Genomic DNA, 22473 nt, shown 5'->3' with positions numbered 1-22473 from the left:
TTCTGGGGCTCCCAGAGAGGGGCACAGGTGGGACCAGCTCCTGTGGCTGTGTGACAATTCTGGGGCTCCCAGAGAGGGGCACAGGTGCTTTGCTGGAGACACAGCAGTGCATTCCCCATCAGTTGTTCTGAGTTGCTGGGGTCTCTGTGTGGCCACACCTTCACAGCAGTCCTCAGGGGTCACAGCTGTGCTTGGGAGGTCGGGGTGAGCGCTGGGTGTTCCCGAGCCAGGATGTTCCTGGGCTCCCATGTACACGGCGACGCTGTGAAACCTCAGCATGTGTTGATGCTTTATCCAGATGCTCCTCAAGTGGGTGTTGGCCTGCTTAAAAAGCTAGCTGGCAGCCTTTTATGCTCATATAAGGTTTCTCTCTGAGCCTTGTAATGGATTAGATTTTTATAGTAATTGTCTGGTTTAGAGATGGAAATAATTTTTAGTCAGTGTGCTTCTTTGTGTAGGAGTTGAAGCCTTTGGAGCTTACATTTTTTTGTCTTCCATAGTGCAATAATACACTTCAGGACTATAAAAAAGTGCTGTCTGTTTCTTTTAGTGGTCATGATCTCTATCAAGCACTTAGAAAGCAGCCAAATACCATCAAAAGATGTGAATTCACTTTAAAATAAGGTCCATGAAAGTTCAGAATTCTTGGATGTAAGGAGAGAAGCTCTGTTAGTTTGTTAAAGATCTTTCTAAAATCAGTAAGTTGGGAAGGAATGCAGAGCCCAGTCAAAATGATTGGGGAGAAATGGTGCATAAACATTTATAGAAGCATATTGCAGTCTTAGACTTAATACAGCTGAGTAAAATATTCTGTGGTATTTATTCTTTAACTATTTGTACAAATACTGCTCTCCCCTGTATTTTCTTGTAAATGTACTCTGTGTCTGTGCCTTGTTTAAAAAGAGAAAAAAAGAATTTTCCATTCTGTTCTAGGTGTATTTCCTTAAATGATTCTTTTGCAAAAATGCTGTTTGAATGGGTTTTTTTTTAAAGTCAGAATTTTAAAAACCTTATTATATTATTTTCTTCTTTCACTGTGTTTAATTAAATTCAAAGAGTTTCATATCAATATTAAATCCATTATTTTTGCTTATTTTGTGAAGCCAGGGAAAATAATGGGGTGCACAGCACTTTTGAGCACGCTGGTTTTGATTGTTTGAAAGCTGTGTGGAATAAGTTTACTACATGACATTAGTTGCTCTTTACTATAATTAATCTTAGAAAAGAGGCAAGTCTTATTGGTTGTGTCAAAATATCATTTTTTTTAGGAATATCCAAGAGTAAAAATTGGTGTTTTCATTGAACAACCCACTCCTTTCCTAACTAAATTTTTAGACAGACTGTTGACTCTGGACTACCCACGGGAGGCACTCAGTATCTTCATTCATAATAATGTAAGTATGACTTTATCATTGTACAGAGCTTCAATTTTGGAAATTCTGCAATGAATCAAAGTGTGGAGTGTATGGATTTGATATAACAACACAGATAAAATGCATAGGAAGAGATAATCCTTTGGAGTTTAGTATGCAGAGCTGGAAAAATTAAATGAAATTGTGTCAGGACTTACTGAAGCATATTTAAAGAAACTGCTTAGATTAATGAAAAAAAAGGTATTTTGAAGTGTGTGCTTCTGGAGGAAGTACTGACTGGCCAAAAATAAAATAAAAAAAAGTAAAATAAGAACAGAACAGTTGCAGTTGGAAGGGCCTGCAGTGACCATCTGGGCCAGCTGCTGACCACTTCAGGACTGACCAACAGTGATACCATATTATCAGCAGCTGTCACCTCGTAGTTGTCATGGGATTTCCTTTCCATCCTGCTGGTGTAGTTTTGTGTCTGTTGGCACTCCTGCTGGGTCCCACAGAAAGATTGGTGTGTTCAGATATATTTTGACTGGCCCTGCAGATAAGTTACTCTTGAATACTCTTTGCTAATTACCTAATGAGCTGGCATTGCTGATATTTCCCCAGTGACTTCAGGCAGCTTTGCTGTTTTGGGCAGCCTGCTCTGATGGAAGCTGTCCCTGCCCATGGCAGGGGGGTTGGAAGGAGATGATCTTTAAAGTCCCTTCCAACACAAATCATTCTGTGATTCTATGATTTTAGTGAGTGAGGTATCAAGTGTGTGCAGTTATTTTGGAAAAAAAATGAGACTGTAAGAAAAATAGGAGTAAAATTTAATTGTATCCCTTTTCAGTGTGCATGCATTGCTGTTGATATGATAACAAAAAGGGGAGCAGTAATAGAAATAGAGCTTATCTCTAAAGTGTTATTGTGGTTTTGTAAGGGGGTTTTGAAGGTATAAATGTGATGTGCTTCTGGGAATTGTGGGGTATGTAGGTTTTGTAGCCTCAGGTATCAAGTTTTATGGTATTTGAAATTGAGTTTAAAGACTGAATAGCTTTTTATTATAGAGGGGGAAAATCCCTACCCAATATTTCAATTATTCTAATGTCAGCCATAGTAGGCAAAGCTACAATGAGGGCACTGGTTTGGAAATATTGTGTGCAGCTGAGAACTCTTAAATAGAGATAAATAGAAAGATAAAGAGGAGGGTAAATAGAAATTAAAGGAATAATCAATGGGACTGCATTTTAAAGAAACAATGGCTGTGCCTGTACAATTTGGTACAGGTGCAGCTCCCTCTCTAAAGTGATTCTGGAGGAGCATAACAAACTTCAGTGTGCTACTGAGGTTGTAGGATGGGTTTTAAAAACTGTAACAAATATCCTGAAAAATACTGCATAGATAGCTTGTGAATCTTGCATTGTTTACAGCTTTGATTAATATTGTTGATATGATGGATTATTTTCCTAAAGTTTTGGACAGAGGAGGTTCAATTTAATGACAGATATACTGGAATATCTTCAAACACTGTTTGACATATGTTTCTTTAGGACAGAATACAGTGTGTTCTTGGACACTGTGTTAATGATTCATAGTAATTTGTGCCTTACATTTGCTATAAAAAATGTTTACATGATTACAGGAGGTTTACCATGAAAAGCACATCAAGAAATTCTGGGAAAAAGCCAAGAACATTATCAGAAATATTAAAATTGTTGGACCTGAAGAAAACCTGAGTCAAGCAGAAGCCCGGAACATGGGAATGTAGGTTCTAATTTATAAACCTGCTATATTGATGCCTACACTCACATTTTTTTCATCTTGCATGTGTACTATTTTGCATCTTGAAGTTTACATCTTCAGCTGTGAAAATGGGAGCTTTTGTGGTAGAAAAGTTCTGCACATAAGATATGAATTGAGTGTTTCATGGTTTCTGTCTAATATATGAAGCTGTTGATCATTGTAAAAAAAAAATCTCTGGACTGGGCTGCTTCAGTAGTCTGTCATCTTGTTTAGTTATGGTGTAGACAATTCATAGTGTTTATTTTATTTTCCAGCTACCTTATTGCAGATTTTTTTTCATTTTTGCATTGGATATGCTTTTAACTTTTGTTGTCCTAGTGCTTTTTTTTTTTTTCTTTTTTCTTAAGTGACATTATATTTAAGTAAACATATAGTTAAAGCTTGACTCGGTTGTACAGGTGACTGAATTATAGTACTGCCTGTGGTTCAAAGAGCCAGGAATATCCTTTAGAAGTGCTCTAGCAGAAGTTTCTCACGAAGGCCACTGACTTTATCTTATGTTTGGTCTTGCTTTTTTTTCTTTTGCTCTTACTAAAGTATCCAAAACTTCAGCTTTTAAACCTGGTACTTTCTGTGTCTGAATTGAAACCTGGAGTTTGTCTCCCATGTCAGACCTGCCTGTAGCTGGCTCCTAGGGAGTGGCTTGTGGCTCTCCCAGGACATCAGTCCCAGGATGGAGATTCTCAGCACAGGATCCCACCAAGGTCAGGACCAGCTGGCTGTGGCCCTGGAGCAGGATTCATTCCATGATAATTCTCTGACTCTCTCTCCTACCAAATCTCCCCTGAGTGTCAGAGCAGAGAAGTTAATTTCAGAAGGCCATTTTCTGTTCAGAGGTTGAGCATTGGCTGTTCACAGCCTCAGCTGAAAGAATGAAGGTCTTGAGTCTCTGTGGTGTTCTTGGACCTTTGTTTGAATGGAGCTTTGTTGTGCTGAAGCCACTGGAAAACTGATCTCTGGCTGAGGTTCAAACCTCTCCCCTGGCCTTTCTAGGAAATGCTGCAGATGTCCAGTGGTAGTCTAAGCACGCATTCGCATATTTATAAATAATTCTTTCTTTATTTCTAATACTCTCTAAAGCAGATGTACCATGCTGCAAACTTTTTTTAGGGTATGTTATGTGTAACTGAGGTGGAGTTTCTGGAGTTGCCTTTTCCTCTTTGTTGTTATAAGGCAGAGTCTTCAGTGTAATCTATATCTATAGTAATAATAAATCTCACCCAAAAACCTTAAAACCTGTCATCTTTTGGTAGAACCTACTGACTTATGTGACTGAGCTTTTGATATATGGTCCCTGCTTGATCTGTGGATAAAAAAAAATAAGCAATTTACATGTATATTTGCACAGTCATTTCAAATCCCATTTGACAGGCAGGTAGATAATCATATGTGTGATATGTTACCCATGGTATGGATGTAATTTGAAAAACAAAAAAAAATATTCAAACTTGTTTATTGTTCTGATTTAGATATTGATATCCAGTCTTTTGATTTATCTTCTCCTGCCTCTATCTGCATTATTGACAGACAGAACAAAACTGCCTCAAATACTTGCTTTCTCTTTGTTAGAGAAATCTGCTCTTAGTGTCTCTCTATTAGTTTCCAGCAGATTTAGAATTAATTTGATCTTCTCACTTGCACATTTCCCACAGAATCTATTTAGCTGAAGAAGCCCAACAGGGTTCATTTAATACAAAGAAGGGGCAGTTAAGCAGTGAAGGTCTAGTTTGTTTTCAGCAGAATACTTTGGAGTATATAATGCAGTTTGATCAGTTTTCTCCTCACCTCTCTTCTTCCTGGCTTTTGGCTCAGTAAAAAGTGGTGATAAATCATAATGAGATTCTCAGTAAATGACACTCTCATGTCAGTATAAATGTGAGAAAATAACATTTATTCAGTTTTACCCATAGCCATGCAGCAAACTTTGGTCAGCTTTTCTTATTCATATAAGGAATAATTGAAGCATTTAATTTTTTGCTTCTTCCTGATGTGGAAAGCCCTCTCATGTGCTTGTGAAAGTTGGATAGGTGTTGGAAAAGATCCAAAATTGTGCAGTCTGCAAAACTTATTAGAATTCAACAATACTGGGAAACAGGAGTGCACAGCTTTCCTTCTTGTGGGCTGAATAGAGATAAAATGTAAGGAAAACTAAGGAGAATAAAGAGAAGGAAAGTTTAGCTGCTTGTTGTCTGAATATTTTTCTCTGCATTTTCATCACTCGAAGCACTTGAGCGGCATTTCCATGTCTTTCTTTTTTTTGAGCCTTTGTCTGTAAGGTATGAGCTCTTGCAGTTCTTTTTTTTCTTTGAGGAAAAATCATCTTTGGTTTTGCCTTGGTTGCAGATGAGATTTCAGCCAGCTGTCACGGAATTTGTTATGACAGAAAACATAAAAAGCAATTAAATATGTTCAAGTAATAACAGAAAGTTGGGAAATACTCACTTCTGAGGTTTTATTTATATAAAGTTTATCTTCCATAATGTTTTTTTCTCCTGGTAATGGCAGCCTTCAGGGCTTCTCTTTTGGGGGAGTTGGGGTTTTTTTGTTCCTCCCTCAAAAATATTGGGAACAGAACAAGGTAAACTGTTAACTGTAAACTGTATAAAACTATAAAAAATGTCATTTATCTCAGCTTTTAAGTGGGAATGTGCACATTTTAATGAAAGTTTACATTGGAAACTTTCAAAAGTTTCAGGAAGAATAGTAGATATCAGAGTCAGAGTTCATTGACAGCACTGTTGAATTTTGAGCTAAGTTTGGGGTCTCCTGTGTGTTTCTTGAAGGAGGATATGAAGTCATTGTCTGAGTTCCCATTTGCTATTGACAAACCATGGTGGCATGGACCCTGGAGGGAGTAGGACACAGCCTTTGAGTAGGGCAGGTATTTTGGCTGTGAGGGAAGGAAGAGCAGGGATTAAAGCTTTGGCTCCCAGATGTCAAGTGCTTTCTGTTAGATACTTGGATTTTCTGGAGCTGCTTCTTCTGAATGCTTCAGTAGTTTTGGGTTTCAGTCTCAGCTGGAGGAGGAACACTGAACTTTGAGTGTTGCTGAAGAACACATTTTCCACCCACCGCTGATTTCAGTAGCTTCCAGGTGTGATAACTGTGGTGATAATGCTTTAACCTGAGATGCAAAACTAAACATTAGTGATTTATCTGTTTGCTGGATTTGTTTTTAGTGATGGTTGCTGTGAATGTTTTTATGCTGTTGTGGCTGGCTGGAGAGATGCAAAATGCAACCCTACATGGCAGGGATGTCACCCAGGCTTTTGGTAGCAGACTTGTATCTGGAACACCTTGCAGTCCTCATCTGGAATTGTATTTCCAAACTGAGAGGTCTAAAAATGGTAACTTGATTAATTGCAAGTTCAAACTATGTCTAAAAACAAAAACCAAAAAAAGATGGCTCAATGGTAGAGAAATTGGGTAGATAATATGTCTGTGTTGCAACCAAGTAGACACTTGGAATATCTCAGTGGAAAGTGTGATGAAGGGAAGAGCTGTGACATTCTCCCATTTTCAGATGAGGTCACTGTTCCAGATGGATTTGTGGTTTGTAAACGCAGTCAAACATCACTCTGATTGCAAAATACTTTAAACTGACCTGCTGAGCTTCGCTTCACACTGCCAACCAAAAAATCTTGGCTTTCTTCTAAATTGTTTTTAATCTCTACACGGAACTTGCTCTAAGTTATGTACAAGAACATAGCTTTCTTTTCAACATCTGGTCTCAGTTCAGAGCAGGTGGAGTGTAAAGCAAGTAGATTGAAGATTTTTGCTGTTGAATTTACATAAAGAAGCATTTTACACATGAGCTCTGCCAGAACTCTTTCCAGTGTTCCTTGGAGTGACCTGGATATGCATAGAAATAGTTTCACATATAATCTGGGATTTCTACATCTGGAGAGGTTAGCATACAGTGGAAGAATGTAATTCCCTAAAGCATGAGAGTGTAAAGGGTTACATTTATTTCCTTGGGCAAAGCTGCTGGACAACACTGAAAACCTAAAGAGAAGATGCATTAATTTCTTGAGAGTGTGCTTGCATTATTAATTTTGACTGAAACTTTTATCACTTCCATTCTCTCCATCTGAAACCTGTAGTGTTTTGGGGAGACTTGTTAGTGACCTTAAAGTGCAAAGGATCATCGAATAGCAAAACCTCATGCTTGCAGGATAATTCTTCTAGCATTTTCAGGTACAAGTCATCATGTCAAATGTGAAGGATAAGTTCTGCCATGTGGTGATCCAGTCTTCAACACTGTAGAGAAAGAAATAGGAGGAAAAAATAAGTCAGAATAGTAACTTTGAAATTTTCTGACTGTTTAGAACAGGAATTTTTTTCAGAGAGTTCTCAATAGAGTACTGAATGACCGAGTGTGACTTAGACCAAAACTTTTAATATAATATTTTGTGGTTTGGATTATTATGTGAACGAGGCACAGGAGGGTTTCTAACACCAAGCACATGGGACCAGTTGGAATAGAATTTTCTGGATTTAAAAGGGATGGGGGACAGAAAAGAAGGCAAAAGTTAAAAGACAATGCATTTTGCTATTATGTAATTTATTTTACAGGTATATTTGCCCACAAATAAATATAAATTTGTTCCACTTTATCACAATTTTATAATTGGAAACATTAATTCCATTCATGTTTTTGTAAGCAGCAGAGGGTTTACCTGTTTTTGGGGCAGTGCTAGCAAGTGCTGTGTCTGGAACCCTGAACCACGATCAAGTCTGGTCACAGGTCTATATTCCTCACTAGAATAAGGATAAAGGAGCTGAATATTTTTGGAAGAAATTTTACTTCTAGTGCCAAGTGCAGTATAAAAGTCAGGTTCCTATTAATAATTAAGTAATTAAGCCAGTTGTAAAGCTTTGAATAGAATGGGTTAGTAATGGAAAATACCATAAAGACTGAATTGCAGGACCTGTTATGGCCAAAATACAACCTGCTGGTTTCATTTGGGGCAGTTATGTGAGAAATGCTGATTAAGGAATTTCTGTCATAAAAATGTCTCTGTAAGATGTCAGTTAAGGCAAGCCCAGAGACTGACCAGAGATGTAAACTGGGTGTGTTCAAACACAGTGATTTTAGCAGCAATGGGAAGACCATTTCTTACATATGAATATTTTAGAAGTTTTTTAGTGAAATTATTGATAGATCTTTAGTGATCAGGCTTGAAGAGTAAGGAGTGCTTAAAGTTATGGAATATAAAACTTCTACCTTCTACTGTGATTCTAAAAAAGCCCTTTGAGCAGAAGAAAGTTTAAGCAGAAGGACCCAAAAGGTGTTGATAAGTAGTAATTGTGGTGAAAGATTTAGTGCTAGGCTTGGAGGGGGATGGAAGAAGAGCAGGCAGGAAGCCATGGCAGCTCTTACCTTGACTTGTATGTAACCTGTCACATCCACCCTTTATCAGAACTTTGGAAGTGACAGAGATCTTTGCCTATGCAGAAAACAGTCACAATCAATCAAATCAAGAACTTGAACTAAAGCACTGATTATAAATATTTTAAAACAAGAAAGTAAGATAATATTTCATGCTGTTACGGTGGAATTAAAAGAGGGAAAACAGACAAATTCAATAATATCACCTGCAAGATGGGAAGCTGTTGCTGTAGTATTGACTTGAGGAAACTTCCTTCTCTACAAATATATTTGATTTCCTATCATCTACTATGCTGATGGCATAGGAAAGCTGAATTCACTATACCAAGTTTTGGCCTAGCAAGTCCACCCTAGGAGAAACATACAAACATAGTCTGTGTATCTTTTATCTTTACAGTACAATGTGTTTTATTTGTCTTTCTCTTGAAGGCATGGGAATTTATGCAAATAGTTTATTCTTCTGAGATCAAAATCACAACTGATGGAAATAGTGTGTGGACACATTCCATTACTTTCTCCGGTGTAAATTCACTGCCTTTGCAATTGGTTTATTTATAACTTTACCAACTTTGTTGTTCCTGTAGGTCAAAAAGACAAAGAAAAGGTCTTTAAATATACATTTATTCATAGTTTTTATCTTACACTCTCCATAAGGTTTCAATTACCATTCAGATTAGCAGATTGCATCTGTGGAAACTTTTTCCAAGGACTGCATTACAGCCACATGCAGTTACTTGCTAGAGGACATTACTAAATAAGGTCATACTTCACAATTAAATGATTGTACTGATACCCAGCTCTATAAATTAATGACATGTTCCCCCTTCCCCATTTTCCATTAGGACACTTTATAGATGGTATTGCTGAACCTGGTAAAGGCTAGAGGCCACTTAGTTAATTAAAAGAAAAATATAAGGCATCTGATCCATGTATTTTAATCTTTTAGGTAATCACACTACTGTGATCTCAAGACACCTTTACAATACTGTGCTGCAGAGGCTTTTAATGCAATGGATCAGTTCAGTAATTATTTGTGGTTTGGGGATCTTTTAAAAATTATTTTGTTTCTGATTTTTTTCCTGGATATGTGTCCATGTGAAAATTATTGTTAACAAGAGTTAATAATTCCTTTTTGCCTTTTTAGGGACCTTTGTCGCCAGGATAAAACATGTGAATATTACTTAAGCATAGATGCAGATGTCGTGCTGACAAACCCAAAAACTTTAAGAATACTGATAGAACAGAACAGGTATAGTAAATTTCTTACTTTGTAGAATTTCCTCTAAATTGAAAGGATTCTCTGAGGTCTGCCCAGAGAAAATAAGATCCTGTTTGTTTTTGCAGAGTTAAATCCTCTTTGTTTATTGTGGTATTTCACTGCCGTAGTTCATAAGGGGTTTGGGGGCCAACAATTCACAAAGCATTTTGTTCCTGTCAAACAGCAGTTCCTGATGACAATTTCAAGTGCTTCAGGTTTTCATATTTTCATATTCAATATGTCACTTCACAGAAAGATAATTGCTCCTCTCGTCACTCGCCATGGGAAGCTTTGGTCCAATTTCTGGGGTGCTTTGAGCCCAGATGGTTATTATGCTCGATCAGAAGATTATGTGGACATTGTGCAAGGGAACAGAGTGTAAGTAACTGTAAATTAATTGTTAAAGCCAGGGCACCCTGTATGGTTATTAACAACATATTGCATGAAAATATAAGAATATGGTATTATTCCTGGAGAGATGAGGTATGTTGTTTTGTGTTTTCTGTTTCATAGCAATACACTTGTTTATTCCCACTCACAGCTTGAAAAAAAAAGCCAAGTGTTTAACATGATGAGCTGGTGTTAGAACTGGACACAGTCACTACTGGTACCTGTCTGATGGTGTCTGGTTGCTCTAGCAGTGCACAGTACAGAACAAGGCAGGATGAACAAATAGCAAACCCAAAACTACATCCCTGGAACCTCAGCCAAAAGGAATTGTATTCATCAAATGGCTTTGTCATCTCTTTGGGGCAAGTGCTTAATCAATGGAACAGCTTTCCACCAATTAAAACACAAAATTTCTTTGTGTGTTTCATCCTGTATATGATGTCAGGTATATCTTAAGGACCTCTTCAGCAAAACTTTTGTCAAGGATAAACTTTTGGGTTTATTCCTACCCTATATTAATGTGATGTAAGTTGTTCTAAGCTTGGCTGTTCCATGTGGTGATGCCTTTTCTTTGCCCTGGAAGAAAAGAAAGGTCTGAAACAGACTTCTTGAATATGACTGGCTTGTTTTCAGTCCTACTGTACTAAAAGATGTGTTGGCATTGAGAGGGGGAAATCTGCAGAGGGAGGGTTTTGAAAGCAATGCTTTTGTGTTGATATTGGCCCAGCTCACATAAATACGTGGCCTGCTGTGGTCTGTGGGTATTTGTGTGAGGAGTTCAGACCAGCTGTGTGAAGTCTCAGTGAAGTCTTTAAACTCATTTAAGAATCTGTTTGGAGTTACTTTCTCCATCTGGCAGTGTAGAATAATATTATAAGAGAGTTTGACTGATTGCCTTAACTATGGAAATATGAAGTACATGTGTAGTTAAAACTCTATGGAGAATTTGACCTTGCTATATTTTTGGAACAGTATTTCACAAAAATCAAATGACTGCCTACACCATGTTTGAGATGTCCAGATGTAGTTTTACCAGTGTCTTGGGAACCTTTCAGCTTCTTCTCCTTGCAAATTGCTTAGTCTTGTCAGCAAGTACAGAGATGCTGATTTAAAAGAATAGGCAACAAATCAGTTTTCATAGCTTTAAACTATTTCTGTGGGGTGTTTTTTTCTTATTTTCAACAGAGGAGTATGGAATATTCCTTATATGGCTAATATATACTTAATTAAGGGACAAACTCTCAGAACTGAGATGAAAGAAAAGAGCTACTTCATGCGTGATAAGATGGATCCTGATATGGCACTGTGCAGGAATGCCAGGGAAATGGTAAGGTGTATCTGTAACAGCTTGCTTGCAAATCCACACATTTCTGTGTCCTGCTGTACTCATAGTCTGCTTTACTTGATTGATCTTGGATATTATATTTTACTTCTAATTCAAAGTACTGGCCAATTTTTGTGTGATAAAACCCTTTAGGTGTATTTCTTTAAATTGTTGAGAGCAGAGGTTTTTTTCAAGGCCAGTGCACTGATGCACTGACTGCATGGTGGTTTCTAGTTAAATTCCCTGAAGATTTCTGTTGAGGTTAAAATACCTTTTTCCTTTGGCACAACCTCAACAGGAAAGAGGGCTCAACTCTGCTGTGTATGGCTTAAAACTTACCAATGCATTTGGCTCATCCTTATCATGCATATTTTTGTACAGTGTGAAACTTCCAGCAGATTAAGTTGAATACTTTGCAATTTTTTATTAAGTAGATACATATTGAAACCAGTGATGGGCAGTGTTATATAAAAAGCCAAAGTGATTTAAGAAATGGTAGGAATCTTCTTAGGGAGCATGAATTACTCATTAATTTTTTTAGGTAGATTAAAACTGTATCAGATAAATGTTACTTACGTTAATCCGGAAGTACTGAGAGAACTTATTTGTACTGTGAAGTTATGAATCTGTAAATCCATATTTCTACTGATATTTACACTAGTTTCAGCACTGAGACAAATAAGACCTAAACCAGACCTATTTCCAGACACTATAGCATTGAAAAATATTTTTGCTGAATTGAACAAGAAAAGTTGGCAAGTATTAATTTTTTTATTCCCTCATAACAAGGCATGATCTCCTGTGTTTGTACTGATTCTTCAGAACATCCCCGTCCAGTCCTGTTGTATTCAAACCTCCTCAGCATCAGTTCCTGCAAAACCTGTGCTTTCCATGTGCTCATTTAAACTAATCTGACTGGCTCATCAGAAAATTGCTTCCTCTTCTCCTCTTTCTCAGTCTGGGCTGTAGGAGGGTTTGGTACATGCTTGTTTTTGTATTGCAGCAGATAAGAAGGGGCTGGTGGAAACAGCTTTGACATGTGTATGAGGAGCTTTGCTTGGAGATGCATGTTGTCTGTAAAGGCATATCAGCTTTTGATCAAAGGCTGCTCTTTCCCTGATGTAACTGTGGAAACCTAAAAGTAGTCGGAAATAGAGAGAGATTGTGTCAGAAAACTGATGTGATGATTCTCCTTCATTTTAGACTTTACAAAGGGAAAAAGACTCCCCTTCTTCGGAAACATTCCATATGCTCAGAGCCCCAAAGGTGTTGCTTTACTTTTTTTTATTAATTAGTTATTATTACATGCAGTATCACTCTACCACAGGAAGATACTTCTCCTCTGTCCACTTCCTCTGATGAAATACTGCTCTAGCTTTCTCTTCAGTCTTCTAATGTTCAGGTTTTTGCCAGGGACAGGTTTTTCATGCCCAGCTGAAAGCATCTCAGAGAGGCTCTTTTTTTCCTCAGGGGGGTTTCTCAGTGCTGCTAAGGTCAGGGTGTGCTGCCACTGCTTCTGTAGCTGAAATGGATGGAGCAGTTCTAGGAAGGAGTAAAGCTCAGATCACTGGTAGCTCTGCCAGGCCCCCTCAGTGACCACATTGTCACTTTAAGCTGTTTCTCTAGACCCAGGCCCTCCTTATTCTCCCTGCTGCAGCTATTTTATGATTTGGTAAGTGCCCAGAACTGGGCATGTTTAACATAATCATTATCTTTCTAACAGTTTAACTCTTTTTCAGACAAAAACATAGACAGAAGTACCAAAATACCCAAATGGTAATGGCTTCATTTGCTGCAAATCTAAAAGTCACAAACATTTCAGAAATGAAGTTTTAGTCTGAAAAATCTTAACTAAAAAAAATCCCATAGAACCTAAGTTTCTTTTTTAAAATACTATTTTCTGCTACTACTTCTAATCAAGAGAGTTCTGTTAATACCTTCTGTTAATAGCTTGATAATAAAGATGTATCTTACCACTCTTGATACCTTGCACATAATTACATGAACAGACTTCAGAGTGCTCAGCTGTTTTGGATGCTGATCTGAATATTCTCTTGCCAATATCTTTTTATTTCAGGCCAATTCACCAGATGGATCATGTAGTGAATACTCTGAAATAAGTTTCTTGTTCTTTCATGAACCCTTTGATAGTTAGCTTATTCTTTCAGTTTATAATTTGAAACTTAACCTTAGACATTGGTTTTCTTGTGTGTGAGCACTTTCAGTTTGAGATCTGATGCTTTCAGTGTGTCTGCCTAAGTTTTCTGGAAAGCAAATCAACCAATCACTCCTCTGCTTTTTCCTTTCTATAACTTTACATATGTTCTCAACAATATATGTTTTGGTTTAATGTATTTAGAAAATAAATGCAGGCAAATGCTTGTACACAACAATTTATAAAGAGTTGTTGGTGATTAGAGTCAACCATTTGAAAATTAAGATGGTAAATTAACAGCACCTTTACAAAATATGTGTACAGTTGTACAATATTTTATGAAAGAGCAATCATGAACAGAGCTTTTTAAAACTTTGCTAAGATGAACAGTTTTGCTAATGATGCTTTCTCTAATTGGTATAGGGTGTTTTCATGTACATTACCAACAGACATGAATTTGGAAGACTTCTTTCTACAGCCAATTACAATACCTCCCACTACAACAACGACCTCTGGCAGATCTTTGAAAATCCCGTGGTATGCATCTAATTACTGCTAAAAAGTTATTTAATTAAAAAAAAATAAGTATAAATTTATATATTATAAAGAAATTTAAAGGCTTTATGTGGAGAACTTTTGTTTACTGTGTGCTAAATATTGATTATGTGCTAAAAGGTGTTCTCACCCATCTAAGCAAATGACAGTATATCATATCAATAAGCCAGCTGGTGACCAGAGCAGGAAATTGGAGATATGGCCCTGAGGTAACAGTTTTCATGATTTTTGACATGATGGGAACCAGTTTGTTCATGGGAATAAGAAATTTTTTAATTGTTTCTGGTGTTTTCAGTAGAGCAAATGAATAAATTATTTTTTATCACTTCTAAATGTCATTGTTCTGTTGTAATGTTTTTAAATCATGTTTTTTTAGGACTGGAAGGAAACTTACATAAATCCAAACTACTCAAAGATCTTCACTGATAACATAGTAGAACAGGTCAGTATGAGTAGTTTTTTAAAAATTTGTGAGATCAACATATATTTATCTCATATATATATATCTCATATATAAATGACAATATAAATTGGCATGCAGTAAATATTTCCATGCAAATGCTCTTTTGGTATGTGGCTAAACAGTTTTTCGATGTTTTGGATCAGGACTGAATTTTTCTTGCTTTTATGCAACTGATCTGGACAGAGCACTTGTGTTGGATGATCAGTTGTGACAATTAGGGACAGGGATTTAAGGAACATTGCCTCTCTAAAACGCTGCATAAATTGTTTGTGTGTAAAGCAGTGTTAAGTTTTAAGCTGCTTTCCCATATTAACCTGTAATGTGGAAGACCAGGGCTGTTATTTAGAGCCATAAGGCACAGAAGGTGTGGGTGCACTGACATTCTTGGTGCTGGCTCAGGGCTTAGAATGTAGCTCATAGTTTATGCTTTTGTGAGAATGTGCTTGAGAATCACTTCTTTAATTGTTTGGGGTTTTCTTTTGTAGCCATGTCCAGATGTGTTTTGGTTTCCCATATTTTCTGACACTGCCTGTGATGAATTAGTAGAAGAAATGGAACATTTTGGGCAGTGGTCTGGTGGAAAACACCAAGTAAGTGTCAGCCTATATAAACATAATCTTAATGAGTGATCTTAACTGCTTTTACAAGAGTAAGACATAGAGTACTGCAAAAACCATCCTAACAATTGCCAATTGTCTGAAACATCTGCTTTGTGGTATGAAGTGCTTCGTTTAGTCTACCATGTAGCTGCTTTTTCAGTAGATTTAGAGCCATTCTTCAATTAATGTTGTGGTGTGCTGACCCTGGTTGGATGCCAGGCACCCACCCAAGCCATTTTGTCACTGCCCTCAACTGGACAGGAGAGAGAAAGTAAAAAAAATGGTTTGACTTGAGAAATAAGGACAGGCAGAGATCATTCAATTGCCATTATAGGCAAAACAGTTTTAGGAAATTTGTTTACTTTCTACTCTGGTTCAATTGATAATATAATGAACAATGGAACAACATCTTAAAAACACCCTTCCCCCACTCCTCTCATCCTCCCAGGCTTTAATTCCCATTTTCTCTACCTTCTCCTCCCCAGCAGTGCACAGGGATGGGAAAATGGGAGATTGGTGTCATCACATTCTCCTACACTCCTTCCTCTTCAGAGGGAGGGCTCCTTACATTCTTCCTCTGCTCCAGTGTGGGTCTCTTCCATGAGGTGTAGCCCTTCAGGAGCAGACTGCTCCAGTGTGGTTCCCCTGTGGGGTCACAAGTCCTGCCAGAAAAACTGCAGCAGCCTGGGCTGCTCTCTGCTGCCAGCACCCTTCTCCAGCACAGGCTTCTATGGGATCACAGCCTCCTTCAGGCATCCACCTGCTCTGCCATGGGCTCCTCTGGGGCTGCAGGGGGATCTCTGCTCCCCCAGGGACCTCCAGGGGCTGCAGGGGGATCTCTGCTCCCCCAGGGACCTCCAGGGGCTGCAGGGGGATCNAGGGGGATCTCTGCTCCCCCAGGGACCTCCAGGGGCTGCAGGGGGATCTCTGCTCCCCCAGGGACCTCCAGGGGCTGCAGGGGGATCTCTGCTCCAGTGCCTGGAGCAGCTCCTGCCCTGCTTCCCTTGACCCTGCTGTCTGGAGGGCTGCTTCTCTCTGTCTCATCTCTAGTGCCAATTTGTTTCACTGGGTTTTTTTCCCCCTTTCTTAAAGGCACTGCCAGCACAGAGGTGCTGTGTTTGTCACTGCTGGGCTCAGCCTTGGCCAGTGGCAGGTGTGTCTTGCAGTGGCTGGCATTGGCTCCACAGGGGAAGTTTCCAGCAGCTTCTCACCCCTGCAGTCCCCTGCTATCCAAGCTGTGCCACTCAAACCCAATGCAGACTTTGAATTAGCAAAGTAGATACTAACGGTGGTGCAGCTCTGTAGCAGGTACCTGACAGCTACCCAAGGCTGATTTTGAATAGCTGTTGATAACTGTTCAGACAAGTTTTACTCATTTACCTCTTAAGTACTAATTTGTCAGACTTGTCCCCCTAAGGAGTTACCTGCAAATGTTATGAGCTATTGGGCCAACGTTCTCAAGAATTAAAGGTATTTATTAACTACTACTAAAATTAGAGGAATGTTTCTCTTATTCACAAATGTACCATGAGAAATTATAGTCACAATTGTAGTGCAGGTAGGAGCCTCTGGAAATAATTTTAACATACTTCTATCTTCAGATTATTTCAACATTTATTACCGTGTCAAGTTGAGACCTGTAGTCTCTTGATTTGATCTTGATCTTTATCAGTTGCATCTGCAGCTCAGTAAATAAAGCTAATTATCCCAAGAAGCCTTTTTATTTACAGGCAACACATCCAAATATTGACTCATCCTTTAAAAACTTCCAAATTTGCTCACTGATATCTCATCACACCTTTTTTTCCTCGACAGCTGTGGAATTGCTGTACAGCCAGCTCACTGACACTCACTGAAATGTTGCTGTGTTGCAGTTTTGTGATTCTGCAGATTTCAAATAAATAAATGTTTGTTGAAATGTCAGAAACATTCCATGTTCCTGTTCCCAAGCTATTTGTGGTGCTCTCATTAGGACAGCCGCATTTCTGGAGGTTATGAGAATGTCCCAACCGATGACATTCATATGAAGCAAATAGGACTGGATAATGAGTGGCTGCATTTCATACGAGAGTTCATTGCCCCAGTAACGCTGAAAGTCTTTGCTGGCTATTATACCAAGGTATGGCTTAAAAGCTTTTGCAGGTAATTACTCCATGGTGTGACTAAATTTAAGAATTCCAATGAATATACCTCTTTGGTTTAGTTGGGGAGTTTATATGTGACACAGCAGTAAAGATGAATGTTGTTGATTTTTTTTAATTTTAACTAAGCTTTAAACAAAATCCCAAGAATCCTGTGTGTGACCTGGCAGTTCACAGCATGAAATCTTACTGTATATTTTGTTGCAGGGCTATGCTCTACTGAACTTTGTTGTAAAGTACAGCCCTGACAGGCAGCGGTCACTCAGACCTCACCACGACTCCTCTACGTTCACGATCAACATCGCCCTCAACAAAGTAGGAGAGGACTTTCAGGTAAGTTATTGACTTAAAAAATGTTGTCCTTTGAGTATCTAATGCTATTTCTAAACTAGAGCCCAAACACATGAACTCAGAGACCCAGCTGAGAAGGAAAAGATGCACATCACAAATTGAGATACATTGTGCCTTGTGGTTTTTTGACAAGGATTAAATTTGCTCAATTCCAGGATCCAGAATTGTTGATGCAATCAGGCTGAATTGATCAAATTGGTTTCAGATAGTGGGAGAGAAATAGTTTGAAAAAAAACTTAGGAGATGTTAGTAATTTGTTTTTTAACATTTTTGAAATGCTTCATTTCTATACAGTGAAAAACAGTTTTTCAAAAGAGTTTAACTAGTGCCAAATTGAGTTGACTCAAGTGGCTTATTTTCTGTAGAATTTTTTCAATTACTCTTTTTTAGATCAGCCACAGAATTAAAATTTTAACTCTTGTATCTGTTTAGGTTTTTTCTGAGATAAATTATTTTATAGTCTTGATATTGATTCAAATAAAACAGTCCCCAGAGTGTGGAGCTAGGTAGGGCAGTGGCAGTAATATCCAACTTTTACTTACAGAGAAATTTAACCTGTTGTGGTTATAAGCCTGTATCATTCACAGTCCTTAACACTAATAAATGTGCTTGCCACACTTGCAATTTTGGAAAGGACACCTTCATCTTGAGATTAGCAGCCAGATGAATTCATTTAAGATTTGTTTAAGTGCTGCTCTGGATAAGGGGTGAGGTCCTGAAACAAGGTCTATGAACATGATTTGTTTCTCTCTGGTAGAATCTCCAGTGAAGTTATTGAAAATCTGTTTGTCAGATTTATTGCTTGAATGAGCTGTAATCCAGTGAATGCTAAAGCAAGACAGGGGGCAATCTGATTGCAAATGCTTGTCTGTTAATTAATGATCTGAAGATGGTGTCATGTAAACAACCTTGCTAAGGGATGGTAAAAGAAAAAAACCCAGCCTATTAAAAATAGCAAGTTATTTGAATTGGATATATGGATTAATTCCTTTTTATATATGGATATATAAAAAGGAATTAATTAAAACATTAATTAAAACATAAGATAACTGTTAGGGGTTTTATTGTTGTTTGTGTTTTTACCACAGGGAGGTGGATGTAAATTCCTTAGGTACAACTGCTCCATTGAGTCTCCCAGGAAAGGATGGAGCTTCATGCACCCAGGAAGACTTACACATTTGCACGAAGGACTTCCTATCTTGAATGGCACAAGATACATTGCAGTATCATTTATTGATCCTTAATTTTATTTTTTTTTGTCCTCTTCAACAGCAGTGTTCTTTACATAAACATTTATTTATAGATCTCTTCTGGAAGATGGTGATAGAAGAAACTTTAAGTTACTGTTTCTAAACAGCAGAGGTGCTTTGGGCTTAAAGGAGGAAAACAGAAAATGTTCTAATATTGTTGAAGATTTCTTGATATCTGCTCTGAGCCTTGAGTCCCAAAGTAAACATGTCCTACTTGTTTTTCCATTCTGCTGTCCTAAAGGGCGGGTAAGGAGAGAAAATGGAAAAGCACAGTGAACCCATTTCTTCATTGAAACAAACCCAAACCCCAAACAACAAACCTAAATACAGAATCATCGGAAAAATTCATGGTGGTTTTCAGTCAGTAAAGTGACACAGCTAAAGTTTGGTGCTCTGTATATTTGATACCAACCAATGAAAGAAAAATCACAGCATAAAAACAAAATCAAATTAATCTTGTTTACAGTTGTTTCTGGTAAGCAATAATTCCATATGCTGGTTTATACTGAAAGGAGAGTATCTTTGTAGCCTGGTCTCTTAACTCATTGTCAGTACTGAAATGAACACCCATAGAAGAAAAAAAGTAAATTAATTGCAGAGGTGGAGCAAGGATTAAATCCTCTATCTAAGGAGAAAATGTTTTATCATTTGTTCTGAGAACTCATCCTGTTGAAAGCTTACTTTTCTTCAGCAAGTGACCTTTGTTTAAAGTGAGTTATTTTTCTAAATGTGTAGTTGCACCCAATGGATACTGGAAATTTGATGCTTATTTTCAGAATGCTGGTAAATTTTAATAGGATGTTTTATAGGGACAGTTTTCTACTCTTAAAATTACTTGAATTTTGTATCAGGAAAATGAAATGGTGGCAGTCTCTTTTAAAGCTAAGGGTCTTGACATTTATTTTAAAGAAATTGGTTTAAAATAGTCCTACTGTATCTACTGTTTGTAATTTAAGGAAACTTGAAGCTGACTGTCTCAAAGTCTACCGTGCCAAAGCGCACGACATGTTGGAAAACCTTGTGAAAAATAAAGGGTAATTTTAAATTAACGGAGCAGCTGTCACTTGACTGTATCAGGAAGTTTCTTTGCATTTGCGACCGTTCCTGAAGAAACTGATTTACTGACAAATATTTTCTAGTGATCTGTAGATGGGAGATGGGTGTGTCAGATTTTGGGTTGTTTGCTATTGAAATTATTTCAGTGGTGCCTCTGTACCAAGCCTTGCATTACACTTCCAGAATGACCCCAGCAGGAGTGATGCTTCCTGGGTTTGCTTTTATTTGGAGGCTATTTGATGATCTAAACAGTTCTTCACTCTTTAACTGTGTATCTTTGAGGAAGCTTTATATCACATTTTCTAAACAGAAACTTTATTTGCAGCTGACAGGATTAGGAGGGAGATTCAAGGATTTTTCTTTTACTGAAAATAAACACATCTGCTTATTTCCCTGTTCTGCAGTTTTGAGGAATGAGTTGTAACAGTATTTAAACTTATGTTGAAGCAAATGCATCAAAGTGAGTTAACCTCAGTAATGTATTAAAATGGGCTGGCTTGAAAAGGAATAGCTTTTGACAGGAAATTTCTTGCTGGCTTCTAATTTCTACTTACACTGTCAACTTTTCTCCTTTTCAGGCTGATATTTGGGAGTTGCTCTCCCTCAGCTTTGTTTCCTGGTGTGGAACAGCTATCTGTGTCTCTCTCTCTACTGGCTGTGCTTAGACAAACCTTACAGATAAGAAAATCTTCAGGCCCTCAAAATGAAAACAGCCTTTGTTAATCATCTTTTTCTGAGCATTTGTCTGTGGTCTCTTAGGCTAACTTAGAACAGAAATAGTATTTTTTACCATTGGGTCAGATAACAGACAGTTTATTGTTTTGAGGCAATTTCTTGGAAAAAAATCTCAAAAGCACAATCCTGTAACACAGGGGAGTTTCTGCAGAATTTCCCCCTGCCCCATAACTTGCATTTCAATTATGTATTCTGTAATCCTCAGCAATTTTTTTTTTATTTTTTTTTTAGTGTATATTTTGCCTCAAGAAAACCCTGAGGGCTTTATTTACTGCTCAAGTTTTGTGTTTGCAACTCTTGGTTCACTCCGTCACTTAGTGACACGTAACTGTGTTTATTGTGCTGCACATTTGTTGGAAGGGAAAATGTGTTTGCCATGATCAAGTTACTAAGGTTCTCTCTTATTTCTTCTTTCAATAAAATATTTGCAAAGGGTGGCAGACACTTTTCAAGTGGACAGCAACAGGTATGGAAGTGTTTGCACAAACTTCTTGGGAGCTCACACATGCCAGGAAAAGGAATTTTTTCTGAACAGTTCACCTGAATTAGTTCTGAAAGCTTTGCCATGCAGTTGGAATGTGAGGATATGGGCTCAGATAAACAGAAATGCCACTATTAGAAGATTCTGTCTATATTTTATGACTTCTTTTAAAAGCACTTAGACTCTCATGTCTCTTTGGCAAAGATTGTTTTGGGGCATAGAAGATACAGCAGCAACCTAAATTCCATCAGTGTATGAGAAACCTCGGGAGTACAGGGACATAAGGGTGTTCTGCAACAGATGTGTAAAATATTTTGTTTGCTCTGCTTTCATCTAGCTTTACTTTTCACTGTTAAGTGTTTGGAGAGACTGTGGTGTGGGAAAGAGAGCAGTATATAGGCAATAGATTTCTGAAGCCTCCTTTTGCTTAAAAATACTGAGTATAGCTTGGTTTTATTTCATATTTGTGAACTATTCCATCTCTACTCCTGAGAAACATTCAATGCTTTTGGTTGTATTTTACACATTTAATCTTCCTTAATGTCACTGTTCAACAAGTAATTCCAATACTTATTTGTCAGTTCATTTTTTTTTATTCCCAAAGCATTACTGTTTCATGCTTACTGTGAATGGGTAGGAGTAAAACTTTGACAAGTCCCAAAATAATATAGATTTTTTTCAGTGAGGCAATAATAATGAAATCTATTTGATTGTGCCTATTTCTTTATAATGACTTTTCCCCCACATCTGCTGTATTCATGGACTAAATGCTAATTCAATGCAGGACTTGCACAGCAGCTTCTCTTTTGTAACAGACAAAGATATTTAAGAGACAGAAAATCTAGAAAGGACCTTTGTACTTCTTTCCTCCCATGTACATGTAACCAGTTTTGCTTTTGTTTTTTTTTTGTTTGAGAGAACTGGTTTAGGTTGTTTTGTTTCAGCTACTTCAGTGAGCTTTTTGAAGAACTTCAATTTTATTTGATTTATTTCTGATACGGTCTCCAGTGGATTCAGCTTGGGAATAAGTATTTCTTTGAATCTTTGCCTCCCTGAATTCTCACTTTCTTGCATGGTAGAGTAAGGGGCTCTGCTATTTTTGTGAGTGGAGGGAGGGAGGACAATACCTGTCTCAGCAGCCCCTATGACTGAGGTGTCAAATAAATTACTT

General features: G+C 37.7%; 1 protein-coding gene across 2 annotated transcripts in view; it reads left to right on the top strand.

Annotated features, from left to right (window-relative positions):
* The window catches only part of PLOD2 (procollagen-lysine,2-oxoglutarate 5-dioxygenase 2), a 35121-nt gene extending 15042 nt beyond the window's left edge, over positions 1–20079 (top strand). The window contains exons 8-19 of one of the 2 annotated variants that reach the window (XM_033516707.1): positions 1269–1394; positions 2992–3113; positions 9689–9793; positions 10055–10180; positions 11378–11519; positions 12720–12782; positions 14095–14208; positions 14603–14668; positions 15175–15279; positions 17261–17407; positions 17637–17762; positions 18869–20079. In XM_033516707.1, coding sequence (XP_033372598.1) covers positions 1269–1394; positions 2992–3113; positions 9689–9793; positions 10055–10180; positions 11378–11519; positions 12720–12782; positions 14095–14208; positions 14603–14668; positions 15175–15279; positions 17261–17407; positions 17637–17762; positions 18869–19024 — 1398 coding nt within the window. In that variant the 3' untranslated portion in view covers positions 19025–20079. The remainder of the gene's footprint in view (positions 1–1268; positions 1395–2991; positions 3114–9688; positions 9794–10054; positions 10181–11377; positions 11520–12719; positions 12783–14094; positions 14209–14602; positions 14669–15174; positions 15280–17260; positions 17408–17636; positions 17763–18868) is intronic. The other variant, XM_033516708.1, reaches the window with a different exon arrangement.
* Positions 20080–22473: the final 2394 nt, after the last annotated feature.

The sequence above is a fragment of the Parus major genome, chromosome 9 (assembly GCF_001522545.3).
Source record: "Parus major isolate Abel chromosome 9, Parus_major1.1, whole genome shotgun sequence".
NCBI lineage: Eukaryota > Metazoa > Chordata > Aves > Passeriformes > Paridae > Parus > Parus major.
This window is presented reverse-complemented; position numbering and strand designations above follow the sequence as displayed.